The sequence below is a fragment of the Micromys minutus genome (assembly GCF_963924665.1).
Source record: "Micromys minutus genome assembly, chromosome: 14".
NCBI classification, from domain to species: Eukaryota; Metazoa; Chordata; class Mammalia; order Rodentia; family Muridae; genus Micromys; species Micromys minutus.
Window position 1 is genome coordinate 4,088,845 of NC_137983.1, and position 19,618 is coordinate 4,108,462.

At 39.3% G+C, this 19,618-nt stretch overlaps 1 protein-coding gene across 4 annotated transcripts in view; it reads left to right on the forward strand.

Moving 5' to 3' along the window:
- The window catches only part of PSD3 (pleckstrin and Sec7 domain containing 3), a gene marked incomplete at its 5' end in the record, with an annotated part of 409,927 nt that overhangs the window by 232,315 nt on the left and 157,994 nt on the right, over nt 1-19,618 (forward strand). For all 4 annotated transcript variants that reach the window (XM_080929045.1, XM_080929046.1, XM_080929047.1 and 1 more), the window contains one exon: nt 4,568-4,657. In XM_080929045.1, coding sequence (XP_080785171.1) covers nt 4,568-4,657 — 90 coding nt within the window. The remainder of the gene's footprint in view (nt 1-4,567; nt 4,658-19,618) is intronic.

The window sequence follows — 19,618 nt, forward strand, 5'->3', positions numbered from 1 at the left end:
AAAAACACTAGTGATTTATTCTTATTGAATGTAATTGGCATTTTGTCTTATTGTATCTATGTGAGGGTGTGAAATCTCATGGCTTTGGAGTTACAGACACTTGTAACCGCCCTGTGGGCGCTGGGATGTGAATCAAGGTCTTCTGGAAGAATAATCAGTGTTCTCCACTGCGGAGCCACTTCTGCAGTCCCATATTAGTGACATTTTCACACCATAAAATGTGCAGTAGGAAGGAGAAGACATCATTATTGATTGAGTTTGTAGAAATAAAGGGGAGGCTAAGTAAATACTATCAATAGCTGTACATCATTAGATATTTTACGTAAAATAAAATATACGGAAACTCTGGAAGATGTATAAAGTGTGAATAGACTGTTAGCACATTGATGTAGTGATGAAAGATCTCTATAAGGAAGAGCTTATTGTATGGCTCATTATAATGTGTCACAGACGTAAAGAAATGGGACAGGGACAGCTCTCAGATTCTTCTGTGACAACACTATTAACCTGATAGATATCAAAACATACAAAGATATCACAAGAATATTAATATCCTTTGTGAATAATCTATATTAAAGAAAAATCAAAACATCATCCCAGCGACATGAAAAGATCAGTATACCGTGACCATTTGAGGGGTTGCTGGGGCAGGACTTTGCCTATTTGTTGATGACCTCAGGGACAGGCTGAGGCCACAGTGCAAGAGCAGCAGGGGGGGATGAGAGGAAGCACAGGAAGCACATCTCTGTATGACTTGACCTACCCGACAACCTGCATCTCTCACAAGCATCATTTATACACAAAATCATTTCTTCAGAGAAACAGATCAATTACTTATTGATTACACAGCATTTGAGAATACATTTCTTTGTAAAGCCTTTCTTGATTACCTAAGTATGGGAAGAGGAGCACAGCAAGCAAACAGCAATTCTGTGAGAGCTAAAACTGAGCATTATCATGGAACAGCTTCCTTCTAACTCGGTATCTTCCTCCTTAACACTGGTGTCTTAAAGCCTTGTGCTTACAGAAATCCAGGACTGGATGACCCTATTTGAATTTTATCCTGTTTCAATTTGGCACAGAACTAATAGATGAAAAGTTATTTCCTACTATCTGTTACATCAACCTTTCTGACCCGTAGTTCATACTTTCTTTTCTTCCTCTAGACCTTTTATATTTGCCGTAGGAGCACTACTCTTCTTGCATTCTTAAGCTATTGTGCAGCCCTTTGCTCGCACAAAGGCTGTCTATTCTTTGTTTGTTTGCTTTTTAATATCAGAAAAGTTCTTGTCTGACAAGTCTGCTCAGGAAGGCAGGCAGTTCACTTAGCCAGAATGCTTTCCTCTGTGACTCTGTCAGGAACCCTTGTTTCAGTACTATTCCAATCTTTATTACAATTCTGTAAGAATAGAAGAACATCTGGATTCCTAAAACTGCTTCCTTTTGCCTTCAGGAAGGTACAAAGATGTGTCATTAATTGTATCAAAATCTCTTCCCCTTTACCTAGTCCCTTATTTCTGAGGCTGAAGATAAAACCTAGGGATTCAATTACAGCTTGTCAGCTTCTAGAACTTCCCTAAGATTTTCATCTTTAATGATTTTTCTCAAATTCTCTATCCTATTTACTAGTAGAATTCATTAATGATCTAAATATTTATTTAAGGAATAAGTTCTTTCTCAGTTTTCTGTGTAATTGTTTTTTCCCAGGGAACTTTGATTAATTTCATTCTTGTTGGCATCAGCTTTCTGTCATCCCCGCGCTAGCCTTTAGAGAGAGGCCTTTGACAGTGAGAAACACACACATAAGCACATGGTATGTAGCAAATTTCACCAGGGGCACAAAACGGTCAGTCCAGGTTGTCTAAACACTGGAACTTTGTCAGACAGCAGCTTCAAGATGCTTGACACCACCAGACTACCTACTAATCAGTCCAATGCTTGCTAAAATTTGGGGTGGCTCTGGCAGTTCCTTGCAGTTAGATAACAGTAAAATTTGAACCGTAGGCTGACTTACAAGAGATTTATCTGCAATGTTCAATGGTGTTGGGTAATCTTTTCTTTGTAGTAGAATGTCCTTCAGAATCAGTGTCTAATTTTCCAACTCCTGTGTATCAACTTTAACAGGTTGATACAGCCTAGAGTCATCTGAGACAGAACAAAATATTCATGGGAGGAAATAGAGGTACAAATAGAGGAGCAGGGATTGAAGGAAAAGATCATTCAGGGACTTCTCATCTGTGGATCCATCCCATATGCAGCCACCAATCCCAGTCACTATTGCTGATGCCAAGACATGCTTACTGGCAGTAGCCTGATATAGATGCCTCCAAAGAGGCTCTGCCAGTGCCTTACTAATACAGATAAGGATGCTTGCAGTTAACCATAGGACTGAGCATGGCAGTTCCAATGAAGGAGCTAGAGAAAGGACTGAAAGAGCCCCATTGGAAGAATAACATTATCAACCAACCAAACCCCCAGAGCTCCCAGGGACTAAAACACCAATCAATGTGTACACATGGAGAGACCCATGGCTCCAGTTGCATATGCAGCAGAGGATAGCATTTTCTGCCACCAGTGGGAGGGAGGCCTTTTGTCCAGTGAAGGCTCATTTTCCCAAGATTGAGTAATGCCAAGACACTGATTTTGGAATGGGTGGTTCAGAGTGGGAGTGTCTTCATGGAAGCAAGGGGAGATTGGAGGGGATAGAAGAGAGTGGGGAAAAGGGATAACATTTGAAATGGAAATATAGTGAATATCCAGTAAAAATTATAAAAATATGAATTTCTTAGTTATAAGAATTTTCACCACTGTTTTTTGTGGCTATTGATTGAATTCAATCTTTAACCATTTGTTTTAAAATCATTTTAAATCACATATTTGCTCTGTGATTATTTATTTTTCTTATGTCCTTAGAACATAGTGGACCTTTGTAAATCGTGTTGAAATGTGGTCTCATATCTTAAAGAATCTTGGTTGACTTAGAAAGGATTATGAAAATTGAGGTTTTTTTTCATTTTCATTATACTTTTGCAAAGCATATTTTAATATTAAATTTTCTTTCAGTGCCTTAAATGAAAAAAAAAAAAAAAACAAACCACCAAACCTTCAGGAAGTAAGGCTTTATTCATTGGAAATAACCTTAATAATTTGATTGGCAAGGCTTTTTCTCAGTGTCAATCTCTATATCCAGGTTTTCATATGAAATTTGTGCCTACTTGCTGATGGAAGAGGCAAGAGTTTTGATACAACAATTTAGCACTTTTACTCTAAATATTTAGATACCCTGGGTGGGGTGAGTCTAGAGTGGAGAACACTGAGGAGCGAGCACTCACTGAAGAAAAGTGGTGTGTTCTAAATGAAGAGAGATGGCTATAGTTCGTGAGTGTCGGCTTCTGGCAGCGTGCCCGATAGTGAGATGGTGCATTCTCAATCACACTCATCTGCCTCGGGAAACAGCGGATCTCAGGCGATTGTGCAGAGAGGGAATTATTTTCAGTTGTCTTCATTGTTGATAACATTCCTCGTGCTTTCATCAGATGATTTTTCAGGTGTAGAACTAGCAGTGGAGAACTTGTACCCTTTATCTTTGGGACCATGCGGCTTGACTAATGAAGCTATTATGGTTCAAATTGCACCTACCATTTATGAACCAATAAAATAGCCTTGGAACTCATACCGTACAGACACATGAGTACTGCTGTACCCTTTGTCCATTTGCCCTGTACATTGCCAGAGATGTAGCATCCCTGTGACCCACATTCTGTGGTCTTTGTTCCTCCTCTGTATGGGACAGAGCACTTTTGGTTTTCTGCATCTTTCTAAGATGTCTCAAGTGATCAGGTTTGAAAGATGAAGCAACCTTGGAGCCATAGTGAGGTTTGCTTATTTCATTTGAAGTCGGAAGGTGATACCTCTCTTCAGATGGAAGGGGCAGATGTCCTTTTTTGTGTTGTCAAGAGTCTCCTTTCCTTAGGCTTAGAGGCTCATTATAAACACAGCCACCATGTATCTAGCCATTATTTGGTTCTGCTCAGCCTGCTGTGTGAGCTGTAGTTCAGGAAGCTGGTTCAAGTAGTGTTAACATTCTAGCTCTTCCTGCTATTGTAACCATGAATTCCTGCTTGTCTTACTCCAGAGTCATTTCCTCTACTGGTAGTTTAGATAATATATTAGCTTCAGAATGAATAAATCTGAGCTCCTTTAACTCTACTTGTCAAAGTATAAGGAAATAAGAAGTTTAATTCAGCTCAGAAGTGGCATTTGCAACCATGCTCTAAGTTTAAACTGTACTGTGTATCACCTGTATGAAGGCAGCAGCATTTTGCAGTTTTGTCTGGGTTAAAATAAAGGTTTCCCATAACTTTGCAATGTACACAGTATGATGATTTAAAAGGAATAATAAACCATTGACTTTACTTTCTCATGCTAAAATTTTTATTGAGTGACACACGCATGCACATACATGCATCATGTGTTACAAACCAAATTAGTTACTAACTCTGTCCAGCTTCATCTTAAAGAATTGATCTTAATTCTGTAATATGTTCTGATATTTTCTGTGTTCCAGAATATTGGAAAGAAGATGACCTGCCAGGAGTTCATTACAAATCTCCAAGGAGTCAATGAAGGTGAAGATTTCTCCAAGGATCTTCTAAAAGTAAGCAGAGGCATATTGGTTTTTAGACATGCTTCCGTTCTTGTTTACTGCCAGTTGAAGTTAGTGATTGCATATGTTTGTAAGCTTTTTGTTTTGCTTCTTATTAGTGATATTTCTATTGAGCTTTGGTTTTGGTGGTCCTGATAACAAAGGTTTCTAAGTTAATAATTTCTGACAATCTGTATCACAGTAAGTAATTCACAGAAAACAAAGAGAAATGCTTGGTGCTGATTCTACTGGTTCGTGAGCGGTTTTCGTCACAGGGCATAGATGTTTTAGAGGCAAGCGTTTGTTGGCTTCTGGAAGCATGTGTGATATTGTTCATTCTCAGCCATAGGGACACTCATCTGCCTCGGGAACAGATCGAATCTGAGATCAGATCTCAGGCGATTGTGCGGTGAGGGAATTATTTGCAGTTGTCTTCACTGTTGGTGACGTTCATCAGGCTTTCTTCAGACTATTTTCCAGAGACAAAATGAACTTTGACGTTTGTAGATAGTGGCTGTGGAATATGAGTATTTTGGAAGTGGGATAAAGGAAATGTGAGAGTGTGAGCTTTACAGATCTCTTCAGTCCTAATGTTTCCTTTAAAACGTGGTACAAACGCTTTCGTTTGGAGTCATTCACTTTGGAAGATTGCCTAAGAATGAGAAGCACATTTGGATCATGCTGGGAGATGGAAATGTGCTGTGGAGAGAGGTGCCTTTCATTAATTTTATGTAACTTTTAGTGTCTTTATGCTGCATGCTATGCGGGGGCTGCACAGCCGTGCTACATCAGCAGTCCTGTGCAATGTAAAAGGAAGGGGTGACTTCTCCTACAGTTTGCAAACCTGAAGGTTTTAAATTTTGTACTATTAGTCTTGAGAACACATGGACTTAATTCAAGTGATTTTAGAACTTACATGGTGAAAAACACAAGAAGGAAAGTAGTTTTGATGTACTGTTTAACAGTATTTTTAAAATTAAGATATAATTACACTTTCCCCTTCTCTCTAGTCTCTTCCAAGTACTTCCACCCTTTGATGTCCCTCTAAAGCAGGGCATCTTTGTAAAAAAATGTTATTGTTATCTGAATGCATCTTGCTTGGTGCATGTAGTGTTACTGGTATGTATGTGATTCAGATGATTTTGGAGTGACCTCTTCTTATTTGTGTAACCTAATAATTGGGCCAGTGACTGGAAATTATAGTGGCATTCATTGAGGCTACTATCACAGGAAATGTGGATTTCCTTTGTCATTCACCCAGCATGACAATGTCTTTGTTTTAGTTGGATAAGAGTGTGGTTTACTATCAGTTTTAGTTTAGGAAAGGTTTTCTTTCACAGCAGTGTGTCTTTATTTATTCTAAATAAATAACCCACATTGGAACTTTAAAGAAGTGTTGTGAACTGTGCAACCACACAAAATCAGATATAGGCACAGATGCTGCTCTTCTTCTCTTCCTCTTTTCTTTCCTCCTCCCCTCTTTCACCTTGTTAAGATTCTTTGATATGCCGTTTCCTTTCTTTTGTTTTTTTTATTGGGGAGATAATTTTAGTTACATGAATGCTATACAAGTAAACACAAAGATGCCTGTTATTTTCTCCCAGGTGTCTGAGTAACTGTGTTCTCTATCTGGGAATTACAGGCGTTGGTGACATTGTGAGACTTTAACAAATGTGGTGTGAGTGAACATGGAACTTTGAATCTAATTTTGTAGAAGTATAACTTACTGTATTTGTTGGGATTCTGTAAACCCCACCCCTCAGTTACCTGGCAATAGCCAGGTACGCTTCGCCACAGTTACCTGACACTATAAAAGGGTCTCCTTGCCCCCTCCTCTTTCTTTCTTGCTCTCTTGCTCTCCCACCCTTGCCCCTTCTCTTCCCCTTACCTTTCCTCCTCTCTCTTCATGTGCCTATGGCCAGGCTCTACACCTCTTCTCTCTCTCTCTCTCCTCCCCCCCCCCCTCTCTCTCTCTCTCTCTCTGCCTCTACTACCCTCTTAACTCCCCCATGACCCGAATAAACTCTGTTCTGTACTATACCATCCTGTGGCTGGTCCCTCAGGGGAAGGGATTTCCAGCATGGATCCCCCAGACACATCTCCCTTGCCCACAGGCCTTGCTGCACCTCCATGGGCCATATCCCCCCAACTCCTTTCATCCTTTTCCCAACATTGGTGTCAAAACCCAGGATGTCATCTTTTCACAACATTATTAATGATCAGAAATGTTTTGATTGAACTTTATTGAACTGAGTTTTTTGTTGTTTCAAATTGGCCTTAGTTGTTTATAAATCTCTTGGTGTCAGAAGTTACATTTAGATTTATTCTTATTTAAATTTTTTTGGACCAGAGCAGCATCTGTACCTATATCTGATTTTGTGTGGTTTCACAGTTGACAACACTTGTTTAAAGTTCCAGTGTGTGTTCCCCAAGTGGTGCAGAGCTCAGATTCTGAGATTCTGAAAACAAATGTAGACCTGGCCTCAGAGATCACAAAGTGCTGAGCAACAAGCGAACCTTCTTCATATGAACAGTTCTCTTAGAATGACATGGAAGTACACAGTCTTGTTTTCTATCTGAACGGACAAGATTAAGAAAGTCTTATATGCAGTATATGTATGTAAGGGAAATAACACTACCTCTGTTACGTTCAGACAGTGTATAAAATCTTGCTCTGTTTTTCCTTCTACTTTGTTGGCAGGATAGATGTCATTTTATTTCCAGCTGTTTCTTAATTAGCCTGACAAGGAATTCGAGTGTTCTTGCAAATAAACATTTTTCCATAAGTTATTTGGAGTAAAAGTTATGGCAATCATAATCCAAAGTGAAGAAAGTTAGATGCAGGAAGCCAGTCTGCAGTAGGAGGTCATTTAACTTCTCCAAAGCATGTGTGTGTGAGATGAGATGTTAAAGTACAGGTAGAAGACTTACTTTTCATTCCAAATATTGGCTTCATTTTCTAACTCCTACAGTCTAGATGTTTGACTTAGGGTGGCTCAAATGCTTTATTTCCTTAAGGAAAGGTAACACTGAATTTAAATTATTATAGATTTATTTGAGTAGATTCTTACTAAATTTATTAATTAAATGCATTTGTTGCTCTTGCTCTCTCCAAGGACAGAGTCTAGGCCAGGTCCCTTTAGAAGAAGCTTCCAAATCCGCAGAGGCTTCCTATATCTGTTCCTTTGCTGGCTGGAGGCTTTGCAGATACATACTTTGTTTTTGATGTAATTTCTTATTTGGTATTCTTAAGGAGAAAATACAATTAAAGAACGATGGAAAATTTTGTCAGAAAGTTGCAGACCTTAAACAGACTCAGAGGTCAAGAAAGAGAAATGAATCTTAGACAAAGATGAATGCATTTTATTGGGCAAGAAAGAAACATAATTAGGGAACTCAGAATTGTTTAATACAGGTTTATACTCATTAGCTTCTTATTCAATTATGAATGTAAGTAAGGATAAACAAAAACAACTCAGAAATAGTCTTGAAAAGTTAGAGATAACATTTTATAAGTTAAAAGTTCATGTCAACAGAAAGCTGTAGGACAAGAGGGCAGCCAGACTAGCTTACTTCCAAATCTCCACCTGGGCCTCCAATCTGCTGCCCTCAGCACAGGGAAATCTGAAAACATGGCAGTGGCAGTCACCTTCCCTTCCCTGGTTCCTACCAGAAGGTTGGCCACAAGCAGCATGGGGTCCTTTTCTTTACAGTCACACTCAGTGTGTTGACCCTTCCTCCTTTGTATTTGACTCCTTGATAATCACAGAATAGGAATGAGGCCATATTTTATTGACCTTGATACCTGAGATGCTATATTATCCTTTTATAAATGTTTACATTGGATGGGACTATATAAAAGTACAAGAAATCCATTATTTCTCCCAACTCCCGGCCTGAAAAAGTAATGATCAGGCTCACTAAAAGAAAAAAGGGGTCATCTCTGTCTATTCAGTTAGTTTAGGAATCATATTAAAATCGTCCTAGTGAAATGTCACTGGTTTCTATGATTCTTTCGTGATATTGAATATCATGCAGCATAGCTCAGCTATAACTAGCAATATTAAAAACAATGAAGTCATTAGCTCATGTTACACTTGGGTAACTTAGGATCTAAACATGTAGGGTTCACTAAACCCTGCTTTTCTGACTTTAATTTTTATGAAGACAAATGTGTGTTTAGATATTTGTGAGTTATGCAGAAGTAAATTCAGTCTTTAAAACAAAAATGCAGTGGGCATTATTTTGAGGACTTAAAATATGGATAATATTAACCTCCCACTCTTCAAAATATGGCTGGAAACCTCTGAGGAAGCACGGCATGAAAGGGGCAGCGCAGACCGGCTGTCCAGCGAGAAGCACTGGCTTGGACCAGTGTCAGCAGTGGTAAGAGATGAACAAGGAGAAGTTTACGTTTGAGCCTCTTGCTTGGGCTTCTGTTGCTGGACTGTTTGCTTAGATTCCCCCAGGCCCTTCTTACTCTGTTCTAACCAAATGAAGTTGGAAAGAATTAGGAAAAGTAGAACTCTGTCTTCTCAATGATCTGACATCAGGATGCATCAGAATGCTTTATGGCAGAGTTTGAGATAAGCGATGTAGAATCTGGAGAGCAGGATATTGTACCTGGAGCAGGCCATATGACTGCTCAGCTTCTGTGTATAGCATGTGGCTGTGGTACCCACCCCTTAGAGTGAACAGAGGGATTAAGATGTGTGTCCTTCTGTCAGGCACAAGGTTTCCTGATAGGGTGGGAGTCCTGGACTTTCTGAATGTGTTTGAGAGTTGCTAATGATGTCACCAGTGATGGAATCTTTGGGGAGGGGTCTTAATATTCATTTTACTTCTTTGTGCGACAATAAATAAAGCATCTGTCATGTGCCTGTAGCTGTTGTGGTTTTCATGTGGGCCCATTGAGCATGTAGTATCTGCTGCCCTGCCTCTTCCTCCCCCCCTTTAATTACTGCACCAGAAGTATAAACTCAGTTTTCCTTTTGTGTTCAATGTTCTCACATGATGTTTTTAAAGCAGAATGTGGCTTGGCAGAAAGTCGGAAAATGGTAGGCGATCTTGAGGGATTCATTCAGTGTCAGCGATGGGAGTGTTCTTAACACTGGTTTTGTTCTTGTAAACTCAAATCATAGTTCTTAAATTTGTTTTCCTCTTATGCTACTGGTTTAGATAAAGAAGCATGCAAAATAATAAAGCCAGAAAATGTTCAGAGCTAAATGTAAGAAACTTGCTCTTTTTATAGCAGTGATTTCAAAGGATCATGCCCAGGAGACTGAAGGAGAGGAAAAAGGGGGCCTCAGTCTGAGGCAGGTCTAAACTTTTTATAAATGAAAAGCCAGAAGCCAGTTCTCAGAACTGCTTGATCTGAGTTATATCCGGAGTATGTAGTTGAAAATAGGAACTGATGGGTGGTGTTTAAGTGTCGCTATAAAAAGCATAGATTGCTGCCTGGAGTAGGTGAGCTCTGGAAGAGAAGGTCATGTAAACCTGGTAGCAACCGTATCCATGGAGGAATGGGCTTTCGAAGCTTGCGCTAGTGTAAGGCGGACAGCCTTTGAACAGAGAGGCTGTGTTAGTGAGCTTTTAAAGAGCATCAAAGTGAGCATCAGAGGTGATGGCTCAGAATACAGAGTCTCGCTGCCTTTTTTTCAGTGTGGCAAATCAAGCTGAGTTGTGTGATGAAAGGCATGTTTCTGTTTCTGCCTTCCCCCCACAGAAGTCTGGAAGCAGGCTGCTGCTTTCATCCTGAGATCATCGTGGATAAGATAATGTGATGCCTTTTGTCTAGTTCAGACCTCATGAACATCGTGATGTTAATGAGGATGAATCCTTGAAGTAGCTGAAAGTCTACAAATCATGTTGTAGTTATTTAATCCCCCCCCCAAAGAAATCTGTTAGAGCAGTATGACAGAACAGATGCTGCTTAAAGAGGACAGAGATGTTTTCTTCACCCAAAGGAAAAGTTGGGTGGGGGTGGTAGTAATCATTAAGTATTCTGTAATGGAGTCTTAGGGATTCTCAGGCAGACTCTATTTTCAGTTTGGCCAAAAATAAGCGCTACAAGGTTTCATATTCCAGTGCCTCCACAACATTTTGGATATTGGTTTGTTTAGAGTATTCTTTTTTAAAAAATATTTACTTACTTTATTTATATGAGTATGCTGTAGCTGTCTTCAGACACACCAGAAGAGGGCATCGGATCCCATTACAGATGGTTGTGAGCCACCGTGTGGCACTCACTGCTACCTCTGGAGAAGCAGTGAGTGTTCTTAACCACTGACCATCTCTCCAGCCCTGGAGTATTCTTAAAACACTGTAAGCCTACCCTCCCAGTGAGTTGTTGCTGTTTCTCAGACATGAGCACACAGTCTTCACTGGAAGCCAGTCTCACACTGCAACTTTAAACCTGTCTTTTTGCTTATGATTTTCCCCATGGGTGGATCTGTTTTATGGCTGTAGTGATACTTCACCATTTACAGATACTTATTGTGTTCTTAGCCTTGAAGCATACTTGTCCTCAAGGCAGGGTCAGTGGGGCCAACTTGAAATTTTAACTCTTTCAATACCACCAAGCCACAGCCCGAAAAATCAGTTGTTTTTCAGAATTAGGAAGATCAGTGTAGAGGAAGCATGTATGTCAGTTTTGTGTTGGTAGCAAGAAGTGATTTGATGATGACGGGAACAGAAAACAGAACCTTTGAGGGCAGCGGGTCCCTAGATGGAACTGTTGTAGTTTTGATATCTTCTCACAGTGACTATATTTCATTGCTACAATGTAACGGATATAATGAGTCATTAGAACTGTTGTACTCTGTTTGCTTAGTCTCATTAAGAGATGGGAGTGAGAAATAGATTAGGAAAAATTGCCCAAAAATTCCCCCTATTTTATAAAGATTTGTTGTATTTAAGGAAATTAACTTCAATCAGAAAACCAGATAACACAGAATAAATTATTCTTGTTTACTCCAAATCATGCTGGAACTTTCGTTCTCTGTCCGTATAGAATAGATTAAAAGTATTTAATGGGAAATTGAATTTGCCTTGAGCATGTACAGACTTTGTGCCTGTTCTGCTCTACACGAAACAATTATCGCTCTAGCATTTATACCATATTCATTATTATACGTCATCAAGAGATGGTCTAAAACTTTCATTTAAAACTTCCACGAGGATCTGTGACTGTTGTGCAAGAACACCACGGTATCATATATGGGGTGCTTGGTTGCCACACTGTGTATCTGTGGGTGGAATGGATGATCAGAAACACTGACTGACTGTTCTGATCTGCTGAGTTTAATTTTTTACTCTTCCTCAAACCTTCCATAGGTAGAAACATCATCTGTGTTTGTTTTCTTCCTCCTCATTTCCTGCTTCTCTTTTCTCTAAAATACTGCTTTCTCAGAAACACCAAAAGCCACATTCATCCATACTTTTCATAGATTTCTTTTAAAAATATTTTTGCATTTCTATATAATTACGTAATTTTCTTCTTCTCCTTCTATACCTTCCCTTATACACCTCTTGTTATCTAATTTGTCTTGTCTTTACTTGTTGTGTTGCTAAATATATAAATACAATTTCTCAGAAGTTCACATGCACACACACACACACATACACACAAACACACACATACACACATAAACACACACACATACACACACACATACACACATAAACACACACACACACACACACACACACACACACACACACACACACATGACTGAGCAGCCTACTTAGAATTGGCTAAGTAACTGGCAGGCCCTTTCCCAGAGAGGAACATTTCTCCTCACAGCATTACCTGTTAGCCTGTAGCTAGAGATGGTTGTAGCTTTTCCTTTCCATCTTGACATGTCCATTGCTGGTCATTGTTTCGGTCTTGTGTAGACAACTGTGTCACTGAGACTATTCGTGGGTGCATAGCCTTCTGGACATTTGTAGGAGACAGACTCTACAGAGAACTTCCTGGTCCTCTTGCTTGTACAATCCTTTTGCCTGCTTTTCTGTAATGGTTCCTGAGCCTTGGGAGTTAGAATTGTGTTGATGATCTATCAGTTGAGACTGGGCACCATTCTATACCTTGTTCTATCTTGATTGGTTGTAGTTTTCTAGAGTAGGCTCAGTCTGTTGCAAAGAGATGTTTTCTTGATGAGGGCTGAGAACTATACTTATCTGTGTATAAAGATAAATATTTAGTATGTAGTTAGAGATCATGCAGGTTTATAAGGTGACAATTCACTGCCAAATTCTATAACCTCACTTGCCTAGGTAATTCCACAGTAGGCCTGATTTTCCTCTTGTTGAGTGGGCTTTGGATTCAATTAGAGTTGTTGGTCACGACAGAAGTATGCATGCCACTGTTATACCTGCGGGGTCACTGTGTCAGTCTGCTCTCTGAGTTCACAGGGGTCATAGCTGGGCAAGAGTGTGGTTTGCTTTCCGTTCTTGATAGCTTGCATGGGGTACCATGAAAGCTAGTTCTCGGGAAGAAGCTTTGAAGACAGTCTCTTGAGAATCTTCCCTTTTAGTGGCCCAACTGTCAAATGGGCACATTCATTCTATTGTGCTCCGTGTCCCCTAGTCACAAGGATTTCCTTACCTTGGAGGTTTTCCCTAGAAAAGAAACATGTTATCTCTTGGGATTACCACTTCATCTTAAAAGAATGCTGCAGACAAAGCCAATGCAGATCCTGTTGCTGAGTCAAGCCACTTCATTACGATACTATTTCATTCTTGAAGTCATTTCATCAGAATGAAAAAGCAGTAAATTATTATTGGCCTCATTTACAAAAACAGTTTATCCAGAATATTATCTTAAAGGGATAGCTTCATTTCAGGTTGTCATTCTTATAGAATAATCTTCGGCTGAAGGTTTTGAAAGACAAATATTTTAGGGCCATATTGTTTTATAATAAGAGAGTATTTCTTATCATTCAGATGAGAGCTCTGCTCCTTCTTGCTCCTGTTCTTAATGATTGATAATGCACTTTGTATATCATGGTACACACACACACACACACACACACACACACACACACAACTAGAGTGATTTCTAGGGAAAATCATCTAATTTCATTTTTATATTTTTATGTTTTTGAGATAATTGCAGTTTTCAGAGTTATCTTTGGTCCATTAAAAAGTAAGTCCCATAGACTGGAACTGTCCCATGATAGCATTTTTAATTAAAATAGCCAAATAATGCTTTAAGAAGGATTGTTCTTATTTCCCCATTAACTTCTGTATCAGAGTTAAGGAGCACATTCCTTAATGGGACAGGTAGCATGTCACAACCTCATGTAGCTTAGAGTCTGGTAGAATAAATTATAACACAAACTAGGAAAGTGTTACTCAGAATTGTGCCCAGAATGTGTCTATGTACCCAAAGCAGAGTCTCTAGACTTGTTTATCTGAAGTCAGATGACATCTAATAGGATTTACAAGTTCTCATTTTAGTAAAAGCTGTACTAAATGTATTAGGTGAAACAATTATGAGTAAGATATTAGTTCTGCCCTGAGGAACTAATTATATCTAATCAGTTATAGTATTTTTCAGACCTGGCCGTCCATTAAAATCACTGGGAAAAGGAAAGAAAAATAAGAAAAATATCCCAAGTCAAATGACGTTTTGTATAAAAGCAGTGGATGTTGGAGAAAGGCCTTGCAATATGACACCAAACTAAACATACCCTGTATAGTTGATTCTGTTCAAAAGAAATGGAAGAAAAAAATTTAAGAATAATCAGAGCAACCTTATTAGCAATAGTTCCAAATTAGAAAACATTCAGATGTCCTCAGTAGATGAAGTGTGGTAGTTCTAATAAGAGAGAATTGCACAAAAGTGTAAAAGAAAGTCCTGACACAGATTGTAGAAAGAAGATGCTGGACATCTTACCCGGCTTTACGCGCTGATCTTGTTAGTCGAAGTTCTTGAGTAGCCAAAATCAGTGGGTGGTGGTGAAATCAGATATGCAGCCGCAAAAACAAAACCAGTGGCTCTCTTCAGGGATGGATGCAACAGGAATTTCCTCGGTTTCTGGAAACTTCCTAATTCATCATTAATAGATTTTGGGACTTGAGAAAATCCTTGTTGTGTTCTCCCTTCTTGTCCCTCTTTCTAACTCTCTTGCCCTGTAATTCTCAGAAGCTACCACAGCAATTTGAGCTGTTAAGTAGGACATAATTCAAAGTAGGGAGATTAGTTCTTTGTTAAACACAGGGCTGTGAGTGTGTGATGTAAAGTAATGTTGACTTACCATGTCGTTCTTAGGTCAGAGATAGGAGTCCACATGGTCTCATCAGCTTCCCCAGTACAAAATCAAGCTTTAAGTAGGACATTGGTTTTTTGTAAGAGTCCTAAAGATGATTCACTTCCAAGTTCATCCAAACTTTTCACATGATTGATCCTCATATGGTAGTGGACTCTGGCCCTATGTTTGTTTCTGGTTATTTGTCAGGAGTATTCTGAGTTTCTAGAGTTGACCATTTTCTTTCATCCATGCTGGCCTTCAGCAGCAATGAGCCAAGTTTCAGACTTTTCATATCTATCTGTTGACTCCCTGCCCCTGACCCCTGCCTTCTGCCTCATCCCACCACTGGTTTCCCACTTCTGGCTCATACTGAGGGACAGTTGTCAGCTGTGTTATCAAGGACTTGTCTGATTACATTGCGTCAACCTGGATAACTCAGAGTAAATTTTCTGTACTAAGTGAGGTCATCTGCTTAGCTGCCTAAATTCCATCTCCCAAGACTCTTACCACCAGTGTTTAGATAAGATTAAATGTGAGGGGAGAGGGGGAGAGAGGGAGAGAGAAAGAGAGGGAGATATATTCATTGCAGTTACTGCTGAGAGCTTTCAGGCCAAAGAGAAACAAATCTGCAAAATCACATTCTACAGGCAGAATTTAATTGTCCTCTGAAAGAGAATTCTGACAGATACTCTGGATTCAGAACAGGAGGTATTTTTGATTGGGTGCCAGACTCAAAATACAGTGTAGAGAGAGTCTGGGCACTGGAGTGTGATACATTCAGAGCAGCCCTTCCACACGAATACATTCTCTGTGTGTTATTATTTCAGTGAGATTGTTCAGGCCAGGTTAGCATGAAATCAGATTTTTATTTTAGATCAAAGTATAAAATAGAAATGTCCAAAAAGTTTATGATCATTTACTGGGCATAGTTATAGTTGTACTATTTTTAAAAAGACTGGGGCGGTTTTATGCTGAGATTTTTTTTCTTTTTTCTTTTTATGATACCACATTGACTTGTTGGAACTTTGTAGAATTACACTTGAAAGAATAAAAATATATTTCCATATTTTTTCAGTTCTGAAAATTCCCAATCTATAACCCAAGGAATGTGACATTACATAAAACCAGGACAGTCCCACAGCGTTGTCTACGGAACCTCTCTCTCTGAGCTCGAGTGGTCAGCTTAAGTACAGTCACAGACTGGGAATGATGCTGTAGCCACGCGGCATCTCTCATTTGTCGTTTAAAAGTCACAGCTGTGTGTCATTCAGGGTTTGGTAAATAATCTGTATAGAAGAATTATTTCTGTGGAAATGCCCTGGGTTTAATTCCACGCTTTTAAAATGGCCCCGTATACATTTTTGTCATGAAAAATACGTATCTGTACAAAACATCATAGAACACTTCTTGCCTGCCTTTTAAAAATACAAGTTGTTTTTATTAAAATTTGTAAATGTATATGTGTAAGATCTAAAATACTGAGACCAGCATATGGTCCTGAGAACTAGGAAGAGGAGGGAGGCTATGGTGGCCGGAAGCCAGGGGTCTTCCACTGGGTACCGTCACTTTCTCTTGTCTTTGCTGGTGGCTATTCTTAGTCTTCCCCAGGCTTACTTCACATCTCTCACCAGTATTTTTTTTCCTTCCTTCTCTTCCCACCTTCCACTCAAATCTGGAATGATGTTGGCCATGTGACCACAGGCCCATGGAGGAGACTCATTCCCTTTGTGGCTTTTTCATGACGGCAAGGAGAGAAATGGCTATTTCTTGGCATTGCTGTGTGAGTTAGTGTTCATGCTAAATCCTTCCTAGCAGAGTTCTCTCACCCCAACTCCTTCAAAGGGAGCACAAGTCCTCACTGTGGGTTCCAGTCTCTGCTCACTGTCCTGCCTTCGTCTCCACTGACTCCTTGATTCAAGCACTGAACGTCATATTCACAGATTGGACGTCTGTTTCTAGGTCTGTCCTTTTCTGCTCATTTGCTGCTTTATACTGTTAAGACACAGTTTACGGAGGCTCTTAACTGTGTTCCTCTGTGTCATGTGCCCCGTTTACACAGCACGTCTGACTTCCAGAATGTGTGTCTGCTCCTCCACTCTGCCAGTTACAGCTCTCTGAAAAGTGCGTTTTAAAGGGTGACCTAGGTCTCCCGACAAGCCCGAGTGGGGCTGTCCCAAAAGCTATGGCCTGTATGTGGACATAGTCATTAAGCTGGGCTGCCTTGTTAGGCCTCAGTAGGAGAGGAAGCACCTAGGCTCACAAGGACTTGAAGTGCTAGGGGGGAGGATACCCAAGGGAGGCCCTCACCTGATCAGAGGACAAGGGAAGGATTTTGGAAGAGGGTGACCAGAAGGGCTCAGTGAGAAGGATGTAAAGTGAATAAGTAAAAATATTAAATAAAAAATAACTCGTTCTTTTCTTCCACTGCTCATAACACTCAATTCAATGTTTCCTTTGAGGAGCATCCCTGCTGCTGTCCAGCAAATGGTGGTAATACTCAAGCTGGTACCCAAATACTGTGTGTTTGTGTCTGTGTGCATGTGTGCATCTGTGCGTGCATGTACGTGTGTGTGTTTGTGTGTGTGTGTGTGTGTGTGTGTGTAAAGACCAAAAAAAAATTTAAGAAATAGAGATTTGGACAGTATTTGAGTTTGATAAGCCATTCAGTTTTGGAACTTAATATTAGTGGTTACTTTATTTTTGTAATCAGGTTATTTTGAAAAACGGAGGTACCACCATTTAAAAGCCAAATGTGCACATGAGCACACATACACCATACACATGCATAGATATGTACCAAACCATATATAACCTATAGCATATAATACTATGGTATAGGTTAGGAGTTTAAACCTATTAGGTTATAGGGGGTATTCAAAATAAAAATGAGATCAGTAACAATACATTTATCTACATCTTAGATACAATAATTTATAATTATATTGAAGGAAATGTTTCAGTGAGGAATCAGGCAGCTTTGGAAAAGTTTCAGCACAGAATCACCATCGATTGTTTTTCTAAGTCATGGGAACTAGCATTCAGAAACTATCTGGTATGTATGTATAGGAATTAAACAGAACAGCAATACATATGGAATGACATCTTTTTTTGTAAAATGTATGTGTATGAATCTTGAAGATATTCCAATATTGGTGGTGTCAAGGTTGCCCTCTCTTAGGTACTTCCATGTTTTAGTATGTAGATACTACTTTATTTCTGTAATCAAACCCAGACTGCTATGACATCTATTTAATAAAGTGCACTAACTCTGCTCAAATTGAGGAAAAAAAAAATGTTTTCAGTGTGGCTATTCATTTTCCTAAAACGCCAGTTCAATGTGACACACTGAGAAAATCTTTTTTTTTTCAAAAAATTAAGAAGCAACTAGCACTTTTTAAGGTAATTGTTTAAAAATTTGTTTTTCACAAAGTATATAGAAAAATGTATATACCAACTTGTCAGGAAATAGTCTATTAATGGTAGTTGTCAGGTAGGAATAATTATGCAGAGACCTGTTTGTAGCACAAAGGCCCTGTCTCATCTCCGAGGTTACAGACTTGTCTGTTATAGTGGAATGACAACATACTTCAGTGTGCTGCTAGCCACTGGCGTCTAGTGATGGGTACAGTTCCCTGCAACATGAGTCTTACTCTAGGAATTTACTTAATCCTCTAAGACCTGTAATTCTAGGCTGTAAAATCTTATATGAGAGAATAAAGGGACTAGCTCTTTGTCTTTATGGGAAATAAAGGTTTTATAATTTAGCCAGAAATATGTAACTCTGGTGCAATTATTATAATGATTAAACCCCGAGGAAAAGCCTCAAATGGTGATGTAATCTACAAGCCATAAACTAAAAATAAGACATACAGAGTTTGGGGACACATTGTGGTTAGGGACACATTGTGGTAATATCATACCTGAGCAACAGCAGGAGCCAGAATTTAGTAGGATCATCACAGGGCTTCTTTTTTCTGCTTCTTTTTTCTACATAATAAAGGGTGAGTGTATATGTAAACATGTTTTTAAATAAGTAAAATTTAAAACAACACACCTTTTTTAAAAAAAAAAAAAAAACGAACTATAGAAGGTGGCGGTCCCTCCTCTGTTGTCAGTCCTCTGACCTCTTTAAGTGCTGGAGTACCTGCCTGCCACCTGAATCACTGCTTCAAGTCCATGTGGCAGACATAAGCCTTGGCTGCTTTTGAGTTTGGGCTCTTCTTGGTTTGTTTTTTGGAAAATAGTTCTAGTTTTGCCTTGATAGAATGATCGTATGTTTGGCTGCGTGTTATAAATGAGCTTTGCTTGTGTTAACTATGAAATCCTCCGGTCTCATAATTAGTACATCTCATAATTAGTACCTACTCTCAATTAGGTCTCATTTACCCTGACTTCACTCATGCCAATATATACCTGCTTCATGTTGTATTTTGTAAGATTTAACCAACAGCAGAAAACATTATCTGATTGTCCCCCATATGGATGTGGAAATTTTAAATTTCTTTGCCTCATTCCTCATTATCTGTGTTCTAGGTACTTTCCTGAAGGTGAAACATTCTATCTTTTCACAAGGTACCCAAGTGAATTCACACTTAGAGGATCTGCAGGAAGTCCAGAGAGAGCCCTGATGCTAGCTTGAACCTGGAGCAGCTGGGAGGGGTGGGAGGGCTGTGTTTACTTCTCAGAAGAGATGTTCAGCAAGAACAGACTGTAGTTG